General features: G+C 42.9%; 2 protein-coding genes across 3 annotated transcripts in view; one reads left to right on the top strand and one right to left on the bottom strand.

The window, feature by feature from the left end:
- Nucleotides 1–1037: 1037 nt before the first annotated feature.
- Nucleotides 1038–6682, top strand: fam131aa (family with sequence similarity 131 member Aa). 2 transcript variants are annotated; one of them, XM_085390350.1, is made up of 5 exons: nucleotides 1038–1367; nucleotides 3968–4079; nucleotides 4169–4351; nucleotides 5512–5649; nucleotides 5755–6682. In XM_085390350.1, the coding sequence occupies exons 2-5, from the start codon at nucleotides 3989–3991 to the stop codon at nucleotides 6291–6293; spliced, it is 951 nt and encodes a 316-aa protein (XP_085246476.1). In that variant the 5' UTR covers nucleotides 1038–1367; nucleotides 3968–3988; the 3' UTR covers nucleotides 6294–6682. The 2 variants fall into 2 exon arrangements, with proteins under 2 accessions (XP_085246476.1, XP_085246477.1); XM_085390351.1 differs by lacking the exon at nucleotides 1038–1367 and adding an exon at nucleotides 3004–3789.
- A 138-nt stretch (nucleotides 6683–6820) lies between these two features.
- The window catches only part of clcn2a (chloride channel, voltage-sensitive 2a), a 38460-nt gene continuing 29287 nt past the window's right edge, over nucleotides 6821–15993 (bottom strand). The window contains exons 20-23 of the mRNA XM_085389218.1: nucleotides 15494–15532; nucleotides 15299–15403; nucleotides 13685–13771; nucleotides 6821–13555 (exon numbers count right to left, since the gene is read on the bottom strand). Of these exons, the coding sequence (XP_085245344.1) occupies nucleotides 13040–13555; nucleotides 13685–13771; nucleotides 15299–15403; nucleotides 15494–15532 (747 nt within the window). The 3' untranslated portion in view covers nucleotides 6821–13039. The remainder of the gene's footprint in view (nucleotides 13556–13684; nucleotides 13772–15298; nucleotides 15404–15493; nucleotides 15533–15993) is intronic.

The following is a 15993-nucleotide window of genomic DNA, read 5'->3' as shown; positions in this document are numbered from 1 at the left end:
AATGACTTCAACACCACAGTCGGAGTATTGTTACTGACCGTGTTCATCCTTAGATGACCACAGTGTACCCGTCGTCCGGTCAGGGCAAGTGGCTTTATTGTCATTCCAACCATGTGCAGTACACAGTGAAACAGGACAACGGTCCTCCAAGACCATGGTGCTACGTATAACAGACAATAAACACAGGACTACATAATAAAGTGCAGGTGTGCAAAAGCTGCAAAAAACCAAAAACGGTGCAACACCAGACAGAACAGAATGAAGCAGAAACAACGGTGCAACAGAAAAGTGTGATGGCTGGTTCCAGTAGAACCACGCACAAAGCTCATATCATCACAAACTGGCTTTGTGAATGTGACGATGAGCTCGCTGTACTCAGTCACCAGATCTCAATCCAAAAGAGTACCCTTGGGATGTGGTGGATCTGGAGATTTGCATCATGGATCTGCAGCACCTCTGTGATGCCAGCATGTCAGTGCTAACCGAAATCAATGAGGAATGTTTCCAGCACTTTGAATCTGTGCCAATGTATATTTTAAAATATACATTTCCTGACTTAAACCCCGATGTTACAAATTGATTTTCAGAGTAACAGATGATGCACTTTTATTTTAAAGTGTCAATCTACATAAACTATAAGAAGATATCGGGTTATATGTCGTTGTGACTATTGTCGAGGCCTTGTCCAAATCAGGATATGATGCCATATAAACACATTGTAAATGAATTATAATGCAAATGAATGGACCTTTTATTAAATGTTTAGAGAGTTCACTGTCGGAGGTTGCACGGTTTTGACCTTTAACCTCGAATCACGGTTTTAATGTTTTTCTTTTGCTCTTTTTTTTTTAAAGTCTGATTTGTTCATCTTGTCGCTCACAAAACTGGACAAATAAGGTCAAACTCGTGACGGAAACCCGTTTTTTGGAACGATCACCCCCTTTTTTTATTTTTACTGCAGTAAGTAAATTTCAACACATCCGTCCTGCGTGCGTACTGCTGGTGCCTTAGACGAAAGGGGATTAAAAACGTGCGGTTTCTAGGAAAGACTGAAGCTGCAGGTTGCTGTGTCTTCTTGGCTGCATGGAGGGGGGCGGGTGCAATGACACCGCCTTGCGTTGATGACGCTTGCCATCGGGAGACATTCGGACAGCCTATGTAACCCACATAGCGAGCAACAAATGGTGCGTCCGTCTGTGTCGGAGATGTAGCTGATGCTGGAGTTGGGAAGATGTTTCCGCCGTCAGCGTCGCTTTAATGCTCTACTGCAGACCCTGCAGCTGGAGGACGAACAGCGCGGTGACATCTGTTGATCGGATTGGAGACGTTACAGGCATTATGACGAGCCGCCGCGGTCCGACTTACAGGTAGGTACCGAGAGTGGCTGTGCGGGGAACGATTCCGACCACACGAACCCCGATAGAGCGGTAGAGGTGCAGATAAATGGCAGGTGCTGTTGGTGTTTACCCGATGCGGGTATGGAGCTATTGGTATGCAGATGGAGACTTCAGAGATTCCCGGGGACCTGCTGCTGCAGCATCCGCACTTCTCCTGCGTTATTTTCTGCGTAATCTGTCATCAATGGCGGGGTGATGTGTTATTCAGCCATCAGCGTTCCGCTTCTGTTGCTTGAATGCACCATTTCCAGAAGAAGAAAAAAACCCTCCTCACATATGAGCACTGCAGCTTCCTCCGAGCTGAAGATGTTTGGCTGCAGACACGCTGGCTTAGCTCGATCCCACTTGTTGGTCCCCTAAGTCACAATCAGTGTCTCTGGAGGTGTCAGACGACACATCAGCCCTGTTGTATATGTTTAGTCACGCATATGTTAATGTCAGGAAGTCGCAAACTGGTCTGCCTCTGCAGGGAGTGGACAAAACAATCCAAACACCTCGTGAGGGGGGAAAAAGGCCTAGAGCGAGTTAATTAGAAGCGCAGTTACACATGTGGCTGTTATTATCATAGGTGCTAATTAGCAGCATTTGTCAGATGTAAAAATTAAAAAAAATTAAAAAGGGGGGTGGGGATGTGTGTTTGCGTGTGTGTGCGCGCACGCTTAAAAGCACCTCACGTAATTAACTGCTCCAGAGAGGCCAAATTATATGCAGGTGCACTGGTTGGGGGAAAAAAAGAATGAAACACAAGATTTACAAATGCAAGTGTGATGTTTTTAAATCATTTATTTTCTTCTGTTATTATTATTTATTATTGAATAGAAACAAAAACGGATTTTTTTTTAAAATCACAAATAGTTGCTCATTAAGTTTATTGAAGGTTACATTTTTCTGTGGTCGCCTGTGGGCTGACGAATATTAAAATAGTAAAACTGCAGACATTTAAAGCAAATGAAGAGATGTGATCATCGTCTATTACCCTGCACCCTTTTTAGAGGTTCCCATAATAAGTTTGAGCTGATTAATGGGATAGGAAATAAGATTTAAATAAGAATAAGAGACCATATTTTGATCCCAGAATTCTACTAGAGTCGCTTTGCATGGTTCAAAATATCCCTTATTTCTCCTGCACAGTACATTCACTCTGAAACAAGTAGTTTTAGTCTTTGCCCCTCCCATTTAAGACACTTATCTATCTGCCCCTTGCAGACACAAGGTTTGAGCAGGTAGGTGAGGCGTTTGGCTCACACTCACATGTTCTGATCTGAGTTTGAAACTGTTACACTGTTACATTTCTGACAGAAATATAAGGGAACTCTTAATGAGTACCCTTTAATCTTGTTCAGACTCTTAATGTTCCCTGACAGTTTCAGTTTCTTTTAAATTATTAAAGGAAAGAACAGATTAGGGAAAACTGCAGGACAAAAACTCACGTCACAGGCAGTTTTGGACACGTCTCCATTTGTAGTCAAGGCTTAATTTCCATATGTCCTAATCCACATTTGCAGCAGTGGCTGCCTTTGATATTCAGGTTCAAGTAAAAGCTGTAGATTTATTGTGCCTGCATGATTAAAGAGGCGAGCTGTCGGTCTCGCTGGAGGGAGCCGCTCTGAGCTGTACATGCTGGACATGTGTTGTGTTTATCAGCCTTCAGCATGAGTGACGTCTCACGGGTGTTTAACAGCTGAAGCTTTCCTCTGAACAGAGCTGGTTGCACCTTCATATCACGTCCTCCCAGAGTCCCTACCCACCTGTTTGCCTCTGACACACATTTACTTTCATGGCTGACTTCAGTGTGAGCTTTTAAATGCTGTCAGGGGCCTCGTCTTTCTTAGCCGCTTTGGAGGTAAATCTGCTTAAGGATATCTGTCCACTCATGCACGTGCTCACAGTTTCCTTTCCTGCTAGTCAGATGGCCTGAAAACACAACATATTACAAATCCATCTTGTGCTCCGGCTACTGTAAGCCACATTGTAGATTTTGCTGACCCATCACATCTGCTCAGTGTGGCCATGTGTGTTTGTTGTGGAGTTAGTTAGGTAGCGCTATCATTTTAATCTGCAGCTTTGCAATGAGGAGGCCCAGCTGGAGCTGCTTACCCGTGCTGGTCACACGCCATATGTTTGCTCAGACGCATGGAAACTGCCGCAATTGCGCTCGCCTCCCTCCACCCCAACCATTCTAACCGGTTGCACAGGCTTATCGTGGCTTTAGCATCTGTGCGGTAAATGTAGGCCATTGACGTTTGCTTGTCTGGCTGGTGGTTTAAACCAGTGAACGCAAGCTGTGACTTTTAGTCGTTTGTGCGCTGTGCCGTGATACCATCTCTGCACGTCCACGATGAAGCTGAGGTCCAGGAGTAGAGAAAGAATGGAGACAAAAACAGAGGAAGAGGTAGGAAAATCAAGAGGTTTTATTTCTTGAACTCGGTCTGTGCGCCAGATTTGGTGTCATCTGTAATAAAAGCTGTACAATATAAACAAGTGCGGGAATACTGAAATGGCAGACTAATTCTGAATGTGGCGCACAAATCTAGTTTTTCTTTCTAAAAACTAATAATTTTGTTTTACAGGTGAAATTTGAGGAGATTGAAATGATTCCAAAGTCCGGAAAATCTCCAGCAGACTCACGGAAATCTGCCGGCATTCATGAGTTTGCAGCGCTTGCCAGATCCTCCTTGAATGGTGATGATCTTTCTAGCACTAGCCTCGTTATCATCTATATGCTGTGAATTTAAACATGAAACCCTGGCCTTTACCTCTCCCCCGTCCAGGTATCTCTCAGGCAGTGAGAGACCACATGACAAAGCCCACCTCGCTGGCTCAGGGCCGGGTCGCTCACCTCATCGAGTGGAAAGGTTGGCCTAAACCTGCAGCTCCTTCACTGGCCGCACACTCCCAGTTCAGCTCCTACTGCAATCTGACTGAAGGGGAGAAGGAGGCTCGTTTTGCTGCAGGTACTGACTTCTTTGACCTTCTGACCTCTCGGCCAGCAGAATGTTTGATATTCAGATTAAAATGCTATTCGAGAACACACATACAGGATAATTAGCTGTAATTTTTTTTGTGTGTGTGTGGGAACATGCATCCTCTCATCTGGCTTTCTCTCACCTTCTGTCATGCATCTAATGCCCTAAAACTCCTGCATGTTAGCGGTTTGCTCCGCCCACCATCGTGTCTCCTGGGTGACGGCTTGTCTTGGCAGCAGATGGTGGCCTGTTAGATACTCTCCCCAATCACTTCACTGGCCACCAATGTTACAGCAGCTCCTGTTGTTTTGCTGTGACTCATCATCTGTGGCACCAGTGCCATCGGTGTGGATTGATCGAGAGAGAAAGAGAGAGAGAGAGAGAGGCTGACTGATATGCAGCTGCGTATGCCACACAGCAAAGCTCGCGAACTTAAACAATTAGCTGTGTTATGATAATATTAAATTGAATGAAATTATTTTCTGTAATGAATTTTTTGGGTCACTTTAAGTAAAAGCAGAAAACTATGTGTTAGTTTCTTTTTTATGGGTCATTTTTTCAAGCCGTTTGAATAGGTAACCCTGGGAATTCTGATTTGACGCTCTTATTTAAGGCTCATAGTGACACATCGGTGGCAGAGATGACTCAGACAATGTCACACTCAGGTAAATTAGCAAATAATAGGAGGATAGAAATTCACCTTTACTCCTCCCCCCTCCCTTTTGTATTGCCTGGACCATTAACATCCAGAGAAGATTGTTGCTTCCATCTGCAGTAATTTATATTTGTTGTGTTGTGGGACCTCGCTGCACTTTAACATGTGTATGTGAAAGGGCGTAGGCAGAGAGAGGCAGCAAGAATCCTGGTCATGCAAACAACTTAATAGACATGGCATGAAGAGGACCATGGGTTGCAATGTGGCTTGCAGTATGAGTATAAGCTGAGCTATCAGCTGGTCCACGTCATCACTAGAATACTCACTTTGTTTCTGTCCCGTATAAGATGTTGTGAGATAAAGATAAGCAAGATGATTCACTTTTTTTCTCACCGTATTGCAGACAACATTAGTAAATACACAGTTTAGAGTTTGAAATGACATTACAGCCACCTTAATCTAGCTTCATTTGTCGGACCTGTTTTCCTGCTAGGAGTGGCCGAGCAGTTTGCCATCGCGGAGGCTAAGCTACGTGCTTGGGCATCTGTGGATGACGATGATGAGGAAGATTTCAATGATGAAGACTCCCACATCAGCGGACAGACTCACACGGTATCCAGCCAAAACTCAGGTATCCAACTTTGCATCATTCTACATCAAACATCTCATCTTTGCACCCTGTCACCTCATCGGTGAATCCACTTCCCGGTCTTCTGACTCTTTGTTCCTCCTTCAGAAGCCACCATCTACAGTTCCACCTCTGGAGCACCGCCCGGGGTGGACCGGACTGAGACGCCACCATCCGATGGTCCCCTGGGCTCCCACAACAGCAGCCTGCCCTGTGGCAGGCTAGCAACTGAAAATGCCCCACAGTCATCACAAAGCAACTCACCCACTTTGCCCAGCGACTCCATGAGTACGTGCCTGGAGGAGGAGGAGGAAGAGGAGGAGAGGCTGGATAGCCTCGAGGAGCAGCCGGCTCCTTTGCAGGAGCACCGCAGCGAAGTGTGCATCCACAGCAAGCCCGAGTGGAGGCCGAGGTGCAGGAGCAGCAGGTTTGACTCCTGCTACTCCACCTCTCACTCCGAGTCTCCTGGAGAGGAAGACGAGGAAGACGAGGAGGAAGAGGAAGGCAGCGTGTTTCACGAGGTCCGGGTGTGGCACTGCAGCCCCAGGAGCTTTTTCTCTGACCGGGCGTCTTCCGGGGTGGCGTCATTCGATGAGGAAGAAGAAGAGAGAGAAGAAGCAGAAGGAAAAAAAGAGTATTTGATGTGATGTGTCGTCCACCTTTTTATCCCCTTGAGTCTGTGTTGATTCTGGATATTATGCTTCATCCTTACACCTCTCCTCCTCCTCCTCTTCTCCTTCCTCCTCCACTCATTCTGTCTCCTGTCTCTCATCCTCCAAGCCTTTCATACTGATCTTGCTCCACTGTTTATCGCTGCTGTAAACAGTCAATATGTTGAGAGAGTTCAATCAGAATGTAATGCTGTTGTTCACTAAGTTTTGTACGTTTATTTTTTGTGTGTGTGTGAACAGTCATGTGTTGCTATTGCATTGGTTTTCTATGGATATTTTCTAGTGTTGTTTCCTCTGGGTCACGCTGTGTCACGTGGGTTGGGCTCTGTTTGATATTGAATGCCTGAATGTCTTGCATATATAAATATGAGTTTTTGAAAGAATATACTTTGTTGTTGTTTTATTTTTTCTCCGCAATCCAAAAAGCAAGAAAGAAACACGACTGCTCGTTTACCCTTCAAATGCAGTTTTTTTTTCCCTTTAAATTTAATCATTCACTCATGTACAAAAACAAGTTCATGTCCTCTGAAAAATAACAATGGCTGTTGACTGCAAATGCATAATTCTCCTATGTACAATAGCATGTGCGTAACTCTTTCATATATATATATACAAAGCATATACAGGCCAGTGCCATATAAAGGGAGATACTACAGACTTATTGCTTAACTAGATACGCTGCAAATGAGCTTATACACTCTCTAAGTTTAACTCCTTTATAATTAATCTTATATGGCAAGCACTACTTCACATTCCTAAATGCAAACAAGAAAAAAAAGTTAAGACATTAATAAAATCTCTGCACAGATGCCTGCAAGGAGAAAAAAAAAACATTTGAAGGTCGTAACAAGGACTCACACACACGCTTGTAGCTCTACAAGGTTTTTTTTCTTTTTTTGGGGGGGACTTGTGGGTGTCACGGGCTTCAGACAGTAGTTACATTTCTCAACGCTGCATTAGAGGTCAGGCTGGAGTAAATGTCATAAAGACACGTGGTAACATATCGTGATGTTTAATATCTACAGGCCACGTACGGTACGGTATATGTGTGTGTATTATACGTATAAATGTGTGTGTGTGTGTGTGTGTGTGTGTGTGTGTGTTCTCTATACAACAGCCAGTATATTCCTGTAACTCAGAGCCAAAGCGTTGTTCCTTCATCGCTAGACACGAATGTAGAGGCAGTTCAGTCTGCATTGCCCTTATTAAGCCAGACAAGGCTACATGTGCATTAAATTATAGTCATGGTAATTACAATGTGCTTCACTGTTCTTTAGAGCCCTGTACTAAAGCTTGGTGGACATTTGGAAGCTGCCTTTGTCGATGTGTTTATAGTTCCCAGCTCATTGTGGACTACCGGGGGCTGATGCAACCAGTATTTAATAGCAGAAAAAGAAGAAGAAAAAACCCGCCCAAACCTCATGATATGCTGCAACATGAAGCTCTGACAGGACAGCAGAGTGTTATAAATAATGTAGTCTGAACCTTTCCTGCATTGTTAATGTAAATTTATTGCCTATCACCGAAACACATAAAACAACACCGCAATACGTCTTAACATTATGACCCTCGGATATATAAACCCACCGCTAGTGAATAGGTAGTTGTTTGAAGTCATACCATCGTGTGCTCATTAGAAATGTTCTTTGTTTTTCTGTGCTTTCTCTTATTGTTTTGATTTTTCCACTCGCAGTTAATCGTACGTCACTCATTTCTGTCCTTGTAATGTTTGGCATCATGTTTACAGGATGTTGATTTGGCATGAAGACCCAAAAGTTACGAGTCTGATCCAGATTTGAGTGTGGCAAAGAAAGTTGCACTCTCGCACACACATACACACACACACATATATATGCACACATATCACACACACATAAAAGATAAAGCTGGAGGTGGTGTTCTGTGTTTTTGCTGTCAACAAATCCCAGAAAAAAGACCAAACTAACACCATCTTACTTGACAAAAGCAGCCTGTGGTGTTGGAAGTAGGTTAGTGGGTCTGGAAACTTAATGAACCACAGAGTTGTACTGCTGGACGTGATTCTCTATTACAATAGAGGCAGTTGTAGTTTCCACCACACGCTTCCTAATCTATCTATCAGAAACGGTACATAGCTTCTAATACGATTTCTTTATTATTCACTACGTTTTTGTAATGTTATCTAAAAACAAGCTGCGTTAGAAAACCATTCTTGCTCAGGGGGCTGGGGTGGGGGTGTTCCTCTATTATAGTCAACAGGAGTTATATCCCTCACACACCTCTCTGGCCATGTAAATGTATTTAATCCACGCTAAAAATAATCCTAACCAATAATGCACCGGCGTAACATGATGATATTACAGGATAGCAGTTTATGTGGTTTTTTTTATCAGACTACTGGTTCATGCAGTTAACCTCTGCATGTAGTGTTTGCTACTGTTGAGTTTTATCATTTACCTCATTAAAATTATTTTTACTTGAATTACAACTGGTAATTCATGTTAAATGTGACTAATTAATAGGGATGGGTATTGATAAGATTTTCACGATTCCGATTCCATTTTCGATTCTGTTTAACGATTCGATTCTTTATCGATTCTCTTATCGATTCTTTTTAAAAAAGGAGAACACTAAGTTCGATTAGCTTAGAACTTTGTTTTATATCTTCTCTTTGAACAAGATAGAAACTTAGGAGTAACATGGCCTTACAAACCCAACAATGACATCTTAAGAGATCCACAGCCTACGGCTCTTCAATGGGGTGTCACAGGGTCCCCAGGAAAAAAAATTGTAAATGTAAAATAATAAAATAAATATTCTTCTGTAGCAATAACAAAGTATAACATAAATGATTCTGTAGCAATTACACAAGAATATCCAGTAATGTCCCTGCCTACAATTAAACACATTCACTTACCGAAAATTAGGGGCATCTGCTGTGGCAAATGGGTTCAAGCCTTTTACCACAAACTTAGCCACTGCTCTGTGACGTTCGTCTATCCTGGCCTGAAAGGAGACGCTAACGGTAGACTGCAGCGACAACTGCCAGCATCTGAGCCAGACTCTGTCTGTCTGTCTCATCATGGTCACCTAAATGCGCAGTAATGGCAGGTTTTGTAACAAGGCAGATCGCGCTAACATAATATGCACTGTTAGTTGATTATTTACCTGCCGCATTAACGGGAGAGGACGTGCAAACGTTACCGCTGCTGCTGGGTTGAGATTAACGAGTCCGGAGCGGAATTAAAAACATGACATTCATTTAAGGTTATCACGTGTTTTGTGAGCAAATGCTTTTGCATATTCGTAGTGTTTCCTCCCTTAAATGAAGTATCTACTTTGCAAGTATTGCAAGTTGCCCTGTTGTCATCCGTTCTTGTAAAGTATAACCAAACTTTTGAGTGTTTGAGCCGCTTACGCGCCGTGTTTCCTGCCAGGCAAATGACGCTCCGCAACGTGGTGACTGGAATCGATAAGGGAATCGTTTCCAAAAATGGCAAACAACTCCAAGGAATTGAAACAGTGGGAACCGGTTCTCAACAAGAACCGGTTTTCGATACCCATCCCTACTAATTAATGATATTTAGTGTCCACTATGTGGACAAAAGCATTGGGCCCCTACACACCACACATACAGGAGCTGCTGGTCTATGAAAACCCATGTCATGTGTCATAGTCCTGGGTGTGACCCAGTGTTTTGTATTTAATTTAGATTTTTTGATTATTTGTTATTCATGGTTTCCGTTCTCTTGAGGTTATATTTTGTTGTTCTAGTTTCAGACAGTATGCCCTCCCTGTGTCTGTGTTATGTCTTCTCTGTGCTTTTTTCCCCCCCTGTACTACAGTTCATGCCTCTGTCTCAGCCTCTGTCAAGTCCGTGTCTCTGTGTTATACTTCTTGTTTTACTTTGACAGTCTGTCTTTTGTCATTGTATTCTGCTTTGCTTCCTTTGTCTTGTTAGGCCTGATTACTCCCAGCTGTGCTCTCCTCCTGTGTCTCATTCCCTCGTTATCCCTCTGTGTATATAAGCCCTGTGTTTTCCTTTGCTCTTTCTTGCATCATATCTTCATTATGCTTTGCGTTTCCCCACCGTCTTTCCAGCCATAACCAAGTTTACAGTTTCTGGTTTGTTTTCTAATTGAAGTTTCTTGCTTCCTGTTTCTAGTTTAGTTTTGTATTTAATGTTAGTTTTTTCCAGGATAAAAGTTGCCATTTTAAGTTTATTTCTCTGTCTTGAGTCCGTCATCCTGCCTGCCACATAGCACATTGTGACACCATGAAGCTCCCAGTGCACAGTTTTTGTGCTGATCTTCCACAGCATGTCTTTATCCTGTTTTCCTTCTCTCACCCCAACCGGTCGCAGCAGATGGCCCCTCCCTGAGCCTGGTTCTGCTGGAGGTTTCTTCCTGTTAAAAGGGAGTTTTTCCTTCCCACTGTCATCAAAGTGCTTGCTCATGCTTCCTCACAATCATATAATTGTTGGGTTTTTCTCTGTGTGCATTATTGTAGGGTCTCCCTTACAATATAAAGCACCTTGAGGTGACTGTTGTTGTGATTTTGTGCTATATAAATAAATTTGAATTGAATTGAAAAATGTTAATACCAGAGGAGGACTGGAGCTCTTTGACCTCACTCTGACACTTTGGGACTGAGTTCCTGTGGTTGCTAAACACTTCCACTTTGCAATAAAACCACTTACAGTTGATTGTGGAATATCCAGGAAGGAAAAAACTTCATGAACCAACTTGCTGCAACAGAAGCATTCTCGATCAGAGTTAAATGAAACAAAATCTGACTAATACTGTCGTCGTCGGAGCGATTCCTATGACCTGTGGATGGACAGACAGGCGGGTGACAGATGTGATGCCATAGCTAAAATAAATGAATAAATAAAGTAAATTTTTGCTCCCTGATGACTTTTACTGTAGTGAGGGCTGTCCATAGAGAACAACCTTAGTCCCTACTCTTCCCTACAGTCACATGTACTGACGCTGAGGCATTACATGTGAAAGCACTCTGTATCCCTTAAGCATCATTGTATTTTTGTAAATTGTGTATTTTAATCCAAAGTTGTTGTCTTTGTTTGCTTTTAGCATAAACCAAGTGTTGTTGCCTCAAGCCAACAAAACACACAAAAAAAGGAAATGTTCAGCCCTAAAGGGAAGTGCAAAAGCAGCAGTCACAGATGAGACTCACCCCCCTTTTTCACGTTTTTTTTCCCACAAACCTTCCTAAATCTTTTTTTTCTGTGATTTCATCCTCGTCCTCATTGTACTTTGTGCAATAAAATAAGATGAGAAAAAGGATCCTATTGGCATATTGCCATTTTAATGTTTGTGTGCCTGGACTTTAATGATAAGTATGTTTGAATCTTTAAGGGATTTGGGCTAATGCAGTTTAAAGAGAGCAGCTTCAGTGTGAAATAGCACACTGACCAACTCCCCTCAAAACTCAGCTGTGCAGGGACTGAGAGATGGCCTCTGCTCTGCCATCATAGAGATAAAGTGTCTCAAGGAGGGAAACAGATCTCAAAAGGAGCAGACTGGCCTTGTGGAAGATGGGCAAAAGCAGCAAGTGAGACGACTCAGAGAAGAGCTCAAATAAGTTGAGCTCTTTTAAAGCACGAAAAAGAAAAAGAAAAATCAAGTACAAACTCAGTAAAGCTCTTGCTTAGACCCTTGACCACAATCAATTAGACAAGGAGCTGAGAAGGAGTAGACAACCCCAGATAAACACTTGTGATGCTCTAGAAGTGAGCTTCAAAGAGGAGGCGGCAAGCCGTCATGGATTATGAAGGAGGTAAAAAAGGAGGAGAAGAGAAACACTGATTAAAAGAACTGGAGGAGTGAAAGAGGAGCTAGAGAGAGGCAAGAGAGGAAGATCATCTCCAACTACAACCAGCTGCAAGTTGACAGCTGGATGCACATATGTGTATAAACTCTTTGTCCAGCAGCTGGCATCTAACAAAAAGGAGCTGAAATAAAGAAAAGAAGAACAAGAAGGGGAGAAAAATTAAAGCCAATGCTACTGGACCATAAATCCAGCTTAACACAGCAGAAAAGACTACAAAGAGCCCTTTCATTCCAACCCCCTGAGCCCTCTAATCAGACTTGGCATTCTTTATGAAGGCCAGCAGGGGGCGACTCCTCTGGTGGCAGCAAGACCACCAGAATAGTGTAGTATAGTGTAGTCTATAGTCTATGTGAAAGTGACCCTTTCCCAAAGTTTCTGATGACTCTTTGGGTCAATTGCTAGCTACAGATTATCTATAATATAATATGAGACTCTTTTTGTAAAATATGGTCGTTATTAGCTCGGAACGGAGATTATTCAGGGTATGCTCACGGGCACCAATCTGTTACTGAGTGCTGTGTTCTTGGTTTCACATGTATGTATGTTTGTATGTTTGTATGGATGGAGAAACCAGTTTACAAATTGTGGATTCAACTTCATTGTCTTCCGCAGGCGTAGCAGAGCAACATTTTAAAACCAAAAATCCTGATATTTGAATTTTATACCCTGTAAATATTGACTCTTTTGGTCAGAAAGTGCTACTTTTGGTCCTTCCAGGAGATTAGCTGTCAGCATTAAAAACATAAAACAAAACCAGCTTTATCCCTCATATATCTTTCAAGCACTCGCTCACTGTCATACCACGAGTATCTAGGCTGGACTTGGAGGTGAGTGTGACCCCAACAAATGTAAGAAACGTCAACATTCATGAGGCGACAGTGTGGATCTGATCATTCCGACTGATCCTCAGTGTGGCCTGTGCTACCCTCCCCCCCAGGTTCGGATTGGCTGTTGTTTAGAGACGGAGGCGCCTCCTCTTGCTCCATTTCGTCTGGCTCAGGAGTTTGGTTGGAGGGGTCAAAGTCACAGGCCAGCTCCGATTCCTCGGTGTGGGAGGGGCTGCAGTCAAAAGTAAACTCAGACTGATCCTCTGTGAACGAGGGGCTTTCCTGGAGCGGCAGCTCTGACGAGGGATTTGTGATGTCGCCGGGGCTGGCTTCGAACTGCACGTTTGTTTCGTCCGAAAAGTTGACAGGGATCTCTTTGTACTGGAGATCTGGCTGATCCTCCACATTTGGAGGGTTGGGTTCCCGTGGCAAAGAGAGCCCCCTGTGGCGGATGCACAGCTTGTGAAGTTCAGTTACCTCGGATACATTTGTGGTGTTCCCACTGTCACGGAAACTGGCCAGCGGAGGGCGCACTTTCACTCCAGTCACCGTCACTGAGCCTTCGATGGCCTTACGCAGCTGGAGATGCGGTCAGCCCGAAAAAAAAAGAAAGACAGGAAGGAGAGCCAAGAAAAGAGGTGAAGAAAGAGGAGAGGTGGAACATATAACATATAAATAAAACAGCTTTCATCAGACAGAATTGCACACCTCTTTGAGAGAAACCACTCCAACCAGTCGTCCCATGCTGGTCACATAGGCGTGGTCCAGACCAAGGAGAGAGAAGATGGTGTGAGTCTGTGGAGGAGGAGAAAAGGTGGGTCATGCCCTGGATACAGACTCAAAGGGAGTTCACATGCATTTTGGATCTGGGTTATAGAAACTGCATCATGTTTCTCCCTTTTCAACATGGACACTGTGTCAGACAAGACGGTGCCCGAGTCATAAAACTGAACCAACTAACCACAGCTCGCTGTGATTTATGATGCATGACAATCACAGGTATTCGGAAAGGAGATTAAGGAATCGAAGCAACAGTCTTCAGGTAAAACCAGGTAAGCTCATGGGTGCTGTGGTTAATTTGGTATAACGCTCCTGACCTTCAAGATAAATGTGTTGGGTTGGACCATTAAAGGGCTGATTTCATGGGAGCAGCAGTTTAGAGTTTGAACTTAGCAATCAGCACACATTCATTCAAAGTGCTTTTCATTATTAAATAATAATAATCTTACTATAATAAGCTCATATACAGTGCACATAGCTGTCTTTGAGAGAGCTCATTTACTACTCAGAAGGTTGGTGGTTCGATCTCTATGTGCCATCTTTGTGCAACATGTTGATCTCGATGGGTTCATCTAAGCGTGAATGTTAGCTAGAATGCACTTAAGACAGAAAATAAAGTGCTCGGGTGATTCAGACATGTTACATAAAGCGCTTTGTGTTCGAGCAGAAGAGCACTACACAAGAACCAGCCCATTTACTTATACAATGAAAGTCCAAAAATCCAAAAGAAGAACAATAAGTCTGTATTTTTAATATTAATTTGTTTGCTGTTCATGAGAAGCCGTTTCTGCCTTCTGATTATATACAGTGATATAAGGAAGATGAAAAGAATACATAATAAATGAGCACCATACTGTCTGTGTTTTCATACAAGAGGGAAGAGAATGAGCACATCAAAAACTAGAAACTTAGATTTGTATGGAGCCTTTCAAGAAACAAGAAAAAAAGAGTGGGTTCATGGATTTTCTAACATCAGTGTTAGTGACTTGTTCTGCATATTAGTCTGTGACTAAAGGGACCATTTTCATTTTATGAGGCGTAATGAAAAAGGTCGGCCCATAAAAGGCATACCTGATTTAAACTTTATATGCCCGCAAAGGTCATCTTCTCATGCCTGTCCAGACAGCTTCTGGCACAGCTGCTATTTTTAGATCCCTTGAAGACCCATTATGACCACTTGCACGGTTTGCTTTGTTTTATTTATTTTTTTTGCATTTTTTCATTCAGTTTTCTGCGCTGTGAAACTGATCCTCCAGTGACCAATGCAAGCTTCTACTATAAAGTCCTGGTGGTGTCAGAGAAAATGTATTCAGCAGAAGTGAGCAGCATTACGACACTTACCACTGTTTGCGCAGAAGAGGAGCGAGACAAAACCAGAAGCTGGCATTAAAGGGTTGTGTTGAGCTCACACTGACGTAATATTTTAAAAGCATCGTGCTAATGCAACTGAAGGAGCATAATGTCTGCACATTTTTTGTGTGTGTGATTTATAGTTAAAATTTGTATTTTATTTGTGTTGCTAGTTGTTTGTTTATATTGCACCTTATGCAGAGATGTTTGCTCCACCAGCTGGAAGGGTGCCGGATCAATCTTGCAGTTCTTGAAATCCACCGGTTCGTCAAGCTGCTGCTCCTCCCACTCTGTTATCTGCATTAAGGAGGACACTGGAACCTCTAAACTCTGAATTCAAAGAAAGCTCATTTCATATGTTAAATCTTTTGTTAGTGTAGGGCTCACCTCTGAGGGGGTCATGCAGTCTTCCACCTCGGTAGAGTCCTAAAAAGCCAACATTCAGTTATTCATTCATTGCTTCAACAAACAGATTTATACAAAGTAAATGTTCAAAACGCAACACCTGATTGAATACCTAGTATACATGTGTTTGCTTCAGTGTAGTATGGTAAAGACACAGGCTGTAAACCAGTGCAGCATTTATATCTACCAGTCTATGAGAATACGAGGCTGAAGGAAAACTTTGGTTTATTGATCTCTGTGCAGCCAGAATCCCGAAAATTACACTGACAACAACAATAAAACTCAGAGAATCAACCACCTTTAAATAAAAAACACACACACAGTCGCACAGACCAGGCATTCAGACCCGAGTGAAAGCTGATGAAACACTGACAGACATTCACACCTCTCTAAAACACACACACTTTCTCTCGCTCTCTCTGCTAAAGCACTCTAATGCTCTGGTTTGTGCACCACAAATATTTTGGTCCAGCACTCACTAC

The sequence above is a fragment of the Rhamphochromis longiceps genome, linkage group LG18, assembly GCF_057381845.1.
Source record: "Rhamphochromis longiceps isolate RC_006_pf linkage group LG18, R_longiceps_female_GT1.1, whole genome shotgun sequence".
In the NCBI taxonomy this organism is placed as follows: Eukaryota; Metazoa; Chordata; class Actinopteri; order Cichliformes; family Cichlidae; genus Rhamphochromis; species Rhamphochromis longiceps.
This window is presented reverse-complemented; position numbering and strand designations above follow the sequence as displayed.

What these genes read in the sequence shown, in the direction of transcription:
- fam131aa (XM_085390351.1), top strand. Translation starts at nt 3,736, where the DNA reads ATGAAGCTGAGGTCCAGGAGTAGAGAAAGAATGGAGACAAAAACAGAG. An exon ending in GGAGGCTCGTTTTGCTGCAG is followed by an intron (nt 4,352 to 5,511) that starts GTACTGACTTCT and finishes TTTTCCTGCTAG; the next exon opens with GAGTGGCCGAGCAGTTTGCC. An exon ending in GGTATCCAGCCAAAACTCAG is followed by an intron (nt 5,650 to 5,754) that starts GTATCCAACTTT and finishes TTCCTCCTTCAG; the next exon opens with AAGCCACCATCTACAGTTCC.